Source organism: Oryza glaberrima, chromosome 2, assembly GCF_000147395.1.
Source record: "Oryza glaberrima chromosome 2, OglaRS2, whole genome shotgun sequence".
In the NCBI taxonomy this organism is placed as follows: Eukaryota; Viridiplantae; Streptophyta; class Magnoliopsida; order Poales; family Poaceae; genus Oryza; species Oryza glaberrima.
In genome coordinates, this window is record NC_068327.1 from 5,105,299 (window position 1) to 5,115,723 (window position 10,425).

General features: G+C 38.8%; 1 protein-coding gene across 1 annotated transcript; it reads right to left on the reverse strand.

Moving 5' to 3' along the window:
- Nucleotides 1–2,680: 2,680 nt before the first annotated feature.
- LOC127763907 (protein TRANSPARENT TESTA 1-like) lies at nt 2,681–4,882 on the reverse strand. Its single transcript, XM_052288708.1, has 2 exons — nt 4,145–4,882; nt 2,681–3,345 (listed from the first exon to the last, which is right to left on the reverse strand). Exons 1-2 carry the CDS (start codon nt 4,880–4,882, stop codon nt 2,917–2,919), a joined length of 1,167 nt encoding a protein of 388 aa, XP_052144668.1. The 3' UTR covers nt 2,681–2,916.
- Between the last annotated feature and the right edge of the window lie 5,543 nt (nt 4,883–10,425).

Below are 10,425 nucleotides of genomic sequence, written 5' to 3' on the forward strand. Positions count from 1 at the left end.
GATTGTTTTAGTTTTAACTTTTGACTAGTCGTCTAAAATATGTACTATCAGAAGTAGCTATATTTTGGGATAGAGGGAGTAGTTTGAAAGTATTAAACTAATATAAGTATTTCTCCATGCTGTTACATTTCCATACTTTTCTAAAAATAAATTTACAAAATTCGGCGGCATCTTATTGATTACGAAGATAATAAATGTCATTTTTCACTCTAGGGCCACACAAAAAGATTTCCCTTGATCAGCAGCAATTTTCTCAGACCTGTTGAACCGCCGACACGTACAATCACACAACTGCATCAACAGCAACCACATTACTGTGCAACCCATGTATCATGTCGTGTAAGAATTTAAAACCTACTGTACTAACTTTTTTTTTTTTGTTAACCAGGGTTAGATTGCCCAAGGATAACCAGATGCACAGGTTAGAGTTAAATCCTAGGTTTTTTTTTTTTTGGTTTAACTCACCACTCGTCGAATGACCACTTTTTATCTATCATGATATATATCAACCACAACATCAATATCCAACAATTCACATGTTTATTAGATGCTCTTTTAACTTGAAATCAAAAAAGGAAAAAAACAGAGAAGAATATATATTAAAGAAACACATCTAGATTAACCTATAACAATGTAGTATAACATAAAGCCAGCTAGCTTAAAGTTCCAGCAAACTTATATATGCTATGCGAATTAAGATTATTGGAAAATAAGAAAATTTCAAGCAACTGAGACCTAACAAAACTATATATAACAATAACATTTCTCGTCTAGTTCTTATAAGATGCATATGCTCTAGTCAAGAAAATATGTTGCTTTGGACAGGCCTAACGATTTGGAGTATTTTTAGTATATGCGTAAAACCCGACAAAAATTTGATACTGTGAGAAAAATATGTATTTGATATGTTTATTTTTCATACACCCGATCTAAATATTAAAAAAGATATTGACATTCAAAATTTTAAAAGTTCTAGTGTGCCTTACACATCCAAAACTGTAAAATCAATGTTTTGATTGTTATTGTGATGAACAATTGACATGAGATTTTATTTGTATTGGTTTTGATATATGGTGATTTATTGGCGAAGTGATTTTTTCTCTGTATGGGACCAGACAGTAGGCACCGGTCAGACTGTAGGCATGGTGGCGGTCAAACCGGCCAACCAGACGGTTTGATTGACTAGCTCCTGTTTGGAGTTGGTTTGGAGTTGATTTTTTGATTAACAATGATTGCTTCTTGCTTATGGCTTCCAGATGATTTCTATACGTATGTTATATATACTGTTGTGTGATAATATTGAGTCAAGTTGGAAAAGAACTAATGCTTGAATATGGTTTCTTATTTATTCATATGTAAGTGTGTCTTGAGATCTCAGGAGAGTATTGCCGATGATGGATAGGGAGTCAACTTGAGAGAAGTTTTGTCTAGATGATCAGGAGATCATGTGGGGTACTAAGCCTAGAGGACAATGTATGTGGTGATGAAGATTTTGTATGTCATACAAGAGGTGTTGTATGCATATGGAAAGCAGAGTTAATTTTGAATGGAGTCCAAGTTTGAAAAGTTTGAAGTTTAAATTTGTAAAGGATATTGAGTTGGATACTTGTACGGGTGAGTTTCCGAATGGATTAGGACTACTTACTCATGTTGGATTTGTGGCTTTTGTGCAGTCATCTCAGGATATAAATAGAGAATTGTCATGAGAAAAGTTAGGGTTTAACCTAGATTTGAGTTTAGTCGAAAGTTGAGAGAGGAGCGTTTTTGTTGCACTTTATAAACACAATTAGAAGCAATAAAGTTGATCTATATCCAAAGAATTTTTTGATTTATGTTCTCTCTATTACGATGGTCAGGCCAGTAGAGGAACGACAGTCAGACCACGACGGTGTGACCGAAGGCATCTTGGTGGTTGGACCGATGGCATCAAGTCAAGAGGAAACAACAATAGGAGATCAGGCAGACGATAGGGAGGCGGTTAGACTGGTCACCGGTGGCATACTGTCAGTCAAACCAACAGTATCAGGTGGTCAGAACGACGCTCAACGGGTAGTTTGACCGGAGCAACTTCTTCGGGTTTTAGGGTATTTTCTTATTAAAAAATTTGGATTTTTATGTTCCTACCATTGACGTCCCTCGCTGGTAAGCTTGGTTGTTATGTTCGATTAACAAATGTTTTATGGCCTAGTGGATTATTTTGTTAGACATGAATCGTGATAACGGTACATTCTACAAGTCCCTTTTTCACATCTCCTCAGTAATTTTCTAGAAATTATGCAAAACCAAGAACCAGCTAGTGTTGTTATTTTATTTAACAAGTGTCTTGCGAGTTATTAAGTACTATTGAATATATACAAGCCATAACAAATGGAACAAATTGTTACAGAGAAGCAAATTCGAGGTAATGGAATTCATTGATTAATTCTGGCGTTTACTTACAACCAATATTCCAAAGTTTGCACGACTAGCTACCGATGTCTACCATAAGCTAAATAAAATTTCGCAATGCTATTATTTCTCGTGGATCTAAAACTTCAAAAAAAGCATCTCAACTTTAATTAGCTAAGTTTGAATTATTTCACAATATGCAATAATCACTATAGTCATAGCAATGTCAAACATAGTTCGAATTAATAAATCTAACCTCAGTTCAAAACCCATGCATTTACCATAAGCACACTGTATATCTGTATATATATAGTGTTTAATTAATATAATTAAGATCTCACACCCAAACTGCAAATTGCATGCAATACACATCAAATCAAATCAAACCAAACAAAAAAACAATTAAGAGAGTCCTCCACATATATATATGATCGATCACAAACAAATTAATTTTCTACTAAAAAAATAACCTGAAACTAACCAATAATCAGCTAATTAATTTCGCACTCACATATATATAAATTAAGGTCATCGCAGCACACCGGCGGCGGCGGCGGCGGCGCGGCCGTCGTCTTCGGCGGCGGCGCCGGCGTGGGCGTGGGCGGCGCCGAAGGCCCGTGCGTGGTCGTTGAGGGAGCGCTTGTGTCGGAAGTGGGCGCCGCAGGCGCAGCGCCAGAGGCGGCCGCAGTTCTTCTCGTGGGTGCGCCAGTCGCCGCGGACGGCGAAGCGCTTGGCGCAGCGGCGGCAGGCGAAGTCGCGGGCGCCGTGGCGGCGGCGGTAGTGCGTCTGCAGGGTGCGGAAGTCCTTGAGCGGCCGCGCCCGCGGGTGGTCGATGTGGTTGCGGCACCCCGCCGCGCAGCAGTAGCACGGCAGCCGGAGCATCGCCGTCGGCTGCGCCCCGCGCAGCGCCGCCGTCCCGCCTCGCCGGTACTGCGACCCGTGCCCCCACATGTGCATCTGCACTCACCACGCAACGCAATTTTTCATTCTTAATTTTCAGCCAGCTGCCCATTGTTCATCTTCTCTTAATTGCATGCATTTGTTTTTTTTTCTCTATAGGTTGCGTCCATCAATTGAATGATCAATAGATACACGAAATCAACCTTTATTTTTCGATTAATTACATGCAAGATATGCACACCACCACACACACTATGTGAGATATTCTCTCGTTGTTTGTATATCACTTAAATAGTTATATAAAAATTGAAAAGAATTGAGAATATATATTAATGTGTGATATATCACTCCACAAAAATGTAGCTTAAAATTCAATTTCTACATGTCATACAAAAAATCAAATTAAATTATAGCTAGTTAACATATATTCTCAGTTAATTTTCTTTACACGTACAAGTTGAATTTTAAGTTATATATTTATGAAGTGATATATCACATGTTAATATATTATCTTATTTTTTTATAAATTTAAGTGCAACGAGGGGACGTCTCTCGAGTTTAAAATTCACTCTCCACTATGACAAGCATTAATTACACGAACACACCACGACGTAAGCAAGAGCATGCACACTCACTAAGACACACATTATAATGACTAATGATAAACTTCATCGATTGTTGGGAGTTTCATAAGATAACTGATCATAACTCATAAATATGCTCAATTGCTAGAAATTTATTGGTATATCTTTTTATGACCATATAGATCAAATGGGGATCGGAGTAGGAATTTAAAACACACTTGTCATATACTCCATTATTTAAGTATATATGTGTTTTTTGCACGTATAAATACCTGGAGGTTGTTGTATCTGTTGAAGGTCTTGCGGCAGACGGGGCAGGAGAACTGGGTGGCGCCGGCGAGGATCTGCGCCGCCGTCGGGATCCAGTACTGCCCGCCGCCGCCACCGCCGCCGCTCCTCCGCACGCTCTCCACCTCCACACCCACGCCGGCCATGGCGCCGCCGCCGCCATCATCTCCAGCAACTCCTGTACTAGAAGCACTAGCCCCATGGTTCGCCATCGCCGGCGACGCCGACGCCGACGCCGACGAGACGGCCGGTAGGCCTATGCGCAAGGCAACCGTGACCTCCTCCTCCTCTTCCTCCTGCTGTTTGTTGCCGCTGCAGCAACCGTATCGGAGCAGCTGATGACGATCATGGCCGCCATGGCCATCATCATCTTGCCGCTGCTGTTGCTGCTGACCACTGCTGCTGATGAAAGAAGAGGTAGATGAAATGAGGCTGAGGAAAGGGAATTCCTTCATGAGCTCGGGTTGATGATGATGGCCATGGCCTCTCGAGATCAGGTTGGTTTGGGCGTAGTCCTCCATGGATGGATGGATGGATGGATCAATGCGAGCTAAGGTAGTAGCTAGGGTGCATGAAGAATTTTGCAGATGATGTGATGCTGCAGGGGATATAGCTAGCTGGGGACGACGATGACGAAGGGGTATTGTGGATATCGTTTGATTTTTATAAGATGTGGGTTGGATTAATTTCACGTACGGCCTCCAGAAAATGGAGCTTGACATTATTTGTAGGACGAATCGAACGATGTCACTTTTAATAATCTAAATGGTGAGAATATATATACTTTCGTTCGTTCTAAAATATAGAGGCGCAACTGATACCAAGAAATAATTATTATCACCTTTTTATTTGGATCATCCTAATAAATAAATTATGTACACACCTAAAATAAAGTTAGAGATAAGGGTGGAGGATTTAAACAAACCAATTTAAATGAGGGAAGCTAGTTAACTATATGTATATGCATATATGCACGTCTTGTATTATAAAACATAGAAAAAAAATAGTTATGTCCTAATATTTTGAAATGGATTATAGAGTAATATTTTTCAGATGTATGTAAACAGCTAGTACGACTATTATATATCTTCTTCATTTCCTTGTACGTCCTGCATGCATGGTTGCGTAGATATGTAGTGACGACAATATGTACGGTTAGCATAAAGTTAAAATATAAAGAATTACATTTAATGTAAAGATAGTAGACATGATTCTTTGAAGGTATTACATATGCTACCATTATATATATATATATATATATATATATATATATATATATATATATATATATATATATATATATATATATATATATACTATATTACCTGTACAATTACAACCATATGTAACAGGATTTTATTAAAAAAATATCATTAACCCGTCAGTACCATTAATTTGTATAAATATTATCTTTTAGTTTATATATATATATATATATATTTGTTACTTAAATGTGATCTCTCTGGGCCCACTAGCCCCCACAATCCTTTTTCCTTCTTAAAGAAAAAATAAAGAGTTGGTGATAAGGTTGATTGACGTGTAAACCCTTATACTAGACCCCACATTATTCTTTATCCCCAAAAATGTATCGAGTTGGTAGTGCAGATGATGGTGGATTCACCATTTACCACCACCACTAATTAAGGAGTATAGATAAAGGAAATAGCACATAACCCTCCGTGTTTCTATGACACCGATTACAATCCACAGGAAACTAAGCATTTTAAGCGACAATCATATGCTTACGATGGAATTATCATAGCCATTCAATATTTGGCAAATGAAGTGATTGAGATGAAATATTTTTTTTTCCTTATCCTTAATCTTTGTTAAAGAACATACTCCCTTCTTCCATTTATATGTAACTTTGGTTAGTTTAAATTTTTACTAACCAATGTCATATATAAATGGAATGAGGGAGTATAAAGAAATGCTTTATTTAAGAATGGATGGAGTAATTTTTTAGGGTAATTAATACTTTTAGAATTATTTTCTTACTATCCAAAAGTTAAGAATGAATATATAGAAAACCTAAATTAAGTTCAACAATTCAAAATTGGTATAAGCCACAGTTCAAACTTCAGCTAATTAATCAATCATCACCTACATATATACATGTGAGAAAATTCATTTTTTATATATCTTGAACAGCTCACATGCACATATCTACTTTCTCTGATAAATAATTATCTGCCAGAAGTACAGTTTTGTAAATTCCTAAGCTGTATATATTCACCAGTCAAACCATACAAGCCACACAACAAAATGGACCTGCAGCCAGGGCCCACTGTTTTTGCATAGCTAGCAGTATAGCTCAATGTTCAACTGGACACGGCTTGATTGATTAATTGAAAATGAAATGCCAAATAGTAGCAGCATTCATTGTCCTGTGCTGCTTTCTCCCCAGCTTAATTAATTCCCCAATTAATTACTGTAGGGGTCGTCGCAAGCTTTGCAACCCCCAACTGACAGCACTTAGGGTTCAAGGTATGGATGGAATAGATCAATAGTGAGAGCCATAAATTTAGATACAGTAACAGCACGTACTAGGTAGCAGAGGGACAGATCGATGATCATCGATCCTAGTCACCGATCATGAATGTTTCAAGATGATCGAGATCGTGGTCACCGATTGAGAGATGCATGGTTACATCTTTTAGCTTTTGTTTTGAATTGAATCAAGGAAATTAATATGTAGGAATTGCGAATAAAACCTTAACAACTTCTCAATTACATGAAAGTCCCACACACCAATGTATATATATTCGTCAGGTTTCCTCCTTCGACACATGTTCAAATGAACTGTGAAAAATCTTACTCCAATGCCAAATAATGCACATGTGGTACATAAAGTACTCATATCTCTACGCGTCTACCGCAGCATCATCAGGCATGATTCACTAAACCTCAAATTTTGGCACATGCAAAATACAAACCTGTCTTACAATTAATTATTGGTTCGACCAAATCCACTCAATTATTGGTTCGAAAACGAGATTTTAGCAAAATATAAAGGTTGGAATGCATGAAGTCTTCTAAAATCTAAATTATTGTATGTTGGAATTGAACCATTTCACTTCAAAATTAAAAACTACTATAAGACCTCTTTGGAATTTTTCTTTTGCATGTATTAAACTAGTTCTATGAAAATCTTAAAAATTTCTACGTTCTAAGCCCTAAATACTAATTAAATAGGAACCTGATTTTTTAAAAAATAAACTGAGGCAACAACCTCAGGGTAGTTTATTAAAACACAATTGGGAGTACACAAGGCCCCTCATAGAACATTTTGAAACATGTAAAAAAAGTCCTCTAAAGAAAAGTAAAATGTGATCAGGTCCTTCAACTCCTTCCACCGAGCTGATGTTCCATTGTTCCATCCAGTGTCTACGGTGATGGTGATGATACCATGGCAGACTGCAAAGGGCATAGTCAAGAAGCAAACCCAATCAAGGCCTCCACGATGGAGGTTGAAGCTTTCATGGCCAAACAAGAAAACCACAATCATCGCTTTGAGATCCACCACCAAAGTCCACAGGGAAGAGCGCCAACCCTTGCAGGTCTGCTCATTGGAAAATTGAAGAATGGCCGGCGTAACCTTTTATTGCTTGTGGATTTGAAGGACTACATGTTACAGATGTTGAAAACCAAAGCATCGGTTCTAAGCCCGACGGTTGCCGGCTAGATGGCATCTTCCGAGACCAAGTCTAGCAGAACCATCCATGGCATGACACCGTCAAGACAAAGGAGACAGAAGTCGACATCTCCTTTAATCTTTACAAGAAAGGTGGGGGAGGGGGACAAAGGATCTGTAACATAATTTACCCGACTATGGGACGAGCTTGAGCACTCCCCCGGACCCCCCCCCTCCCCCCAATCCTTTCACCGGCAACCACCGGGGATGAAGAGGAGAGGGATTCCAACGAGACAAAGACACCGTCACCTGTGGGTCCTTCTCTAATTGCGAGAGAACGTGTGTTGGGGGAATGAAGTCCGTCTTAAATTAAACAAGAGTTAGGTAAGGGTAATTCAAAAATCTTCCAACTATGCCTAATGTTAATTTTACTTTCGAGTTTTGAGGGATTTTGGATCGAATGAAGGGACATGACACTTTGAAAATTTGCACAACTATGCTTTAGCAAAAAAGCATTTTAAAAATACCGATAAATAACTTTTATCAGGTGTTTGGTTCATACCAAACCTTTGGCAATCAGGTTTGCTTAACATGTGGCCAGGGGTGGATCCACTCCACCACCCGACGACCGGGCTGGTCGGGTGGCCGCACAATGAAATTTAAATGTTTTAATTTTCAATTTATAGAAGCAAAATTTTCATTGCAAACACTTGATACAATATTTTTTCCCCATGCTCTAAAACTTTTTTGATCTACCACTATATATGTGGCTAAGAGTTTTTTTCAGCCAAACAAATTATGACATACCACACCGCACCTTAGCTCTAAAAGTTGGTAAACTAAAGCATATATACAACCAAACAGCCCCAAGTGTTTCTAGCTCCCGCCATTGGAAAGGCGCTGTGACTGAACTGTGCATGCTTGACCGATCCGAGAGAAAACGTACGATGGCAACACAAGCGAATTCACGATGATGATAATGCAGGGACCAGCAGTACATGAGCCGCTAGCAGCAAGCTAAGCACTGTCTCCATCGCATCCTCCCCCTCGCTAAGTCCTCAACGAATCACACACATTTCGATCGACCACATGCACGCATGCACAAGAATTCTAGCATACAGTACTACTACAATGTGTGTGCATGCATTGTATTCCCTCCCTCCCATAATACAAGAGATTTTGAAGAATACAACACATTTAGTACTTTTAGTACTTTGAATCTGAACACATGATCATAGTACTATGATATATTACATATTTTGAATCTGAACACATGATCATAGTACTATGATATATTACATATCTTTAAAATCTCTTATATTTTACTCCCTCCGTCAAAAAAACTCAACTTCTGGAGTTTTAATTTTGTCCCAAAAAACCAACTTCTACCATTCTACCTACTCCCAGCAAGTAAAATGAGAAGTTTTATTCCTTCAATATCCTTTACCTACATATCATCATTACTATTTTTTTTAATAATAAGAGGTATTTTGATTATTTTCACTCTCCACTCATGTTGCATTGGGATGCTAGGATTTGATTTTATAAGGGACAGAGGGAGTAAGAGTAAAAAAGAGGAGCGTTTGATTTTATAAGGGACAGAGGGAGTAAGAGTAAGAAGGAGGAGTAGACCACAAATGGTACTACACTGTTATATCACATGATGCATGAACACACACGCCACAGCTAGCGTAGTACACAAAGATACCCAGGATTGATAGCGAGAGCTTCGATCTGGATGAGAAGCTGCTTTCCCGTTTCCTTTTCTAGGAGGCTACGCTGAGCTAGATAAGCTGCAATGCTGCATCATATCACGCTCACACCAAGTACTACAAGATACCCACACACACCGGTGGTGGTGGTACACTACTACTGGCTTCTAGCTTTTGCCTTTTGATATGCCAATCTATGGAAGATCATGGTTCGTGCACTGGTGATGTGGAGAGGGTGATCCTTTCTGTCCCTGATGGACAGATAAGTGCAACAGTGGCTTGGAAAAGCTGGTGTTGTGATCATCTTGATTTTGAATTAATCATGGAAAAGTTGGTGTTGTGACCTTGTTTTGCATTAATCATGTAGTAGTACAACTTTGGCATCTTGCTATTTTTTTTTCTTTCAATTCGATTTTCTTGGATGCCATCTAGCTACCTAGCTAGGCAGGCAAAATGAAGTGTAATTATTGACATTATAAAGTGTTCTGTAAGAATGTGGCTTGGGTTTTTCAGTAATCATGAGGCACTCCTAGCTAGTTAGTTCCCATATTTGGTGCAATAATCCAATTTTTTTAGTTGGAAACATAGCATTACGGTGTACTAAGATTTGATTTCCCTAGTTCCTACGAATTAACGAAGGATACTGGAGTGACCTCTGAAAACCGCTGCAAGAAGGCAAGAGAGAATACCATGAATAGACAGCAGCTGAGCAGCAGAAGCATCCATCCATGTTGTCCCCAGATGCATCCAGGGGAGATTAATCTGCAGGAAACCTCATGATCACAAACGCGAAAATCGCCGATTGATCGGTCCACTGAAAAACTGGAGATGATAAGCTCAGGTTGGTCTCCTCCTCCCATAATAGACTGATTACACACTGTCAATCGTTGGCTGCATCTGGCTTGTCAGCTTATATCTG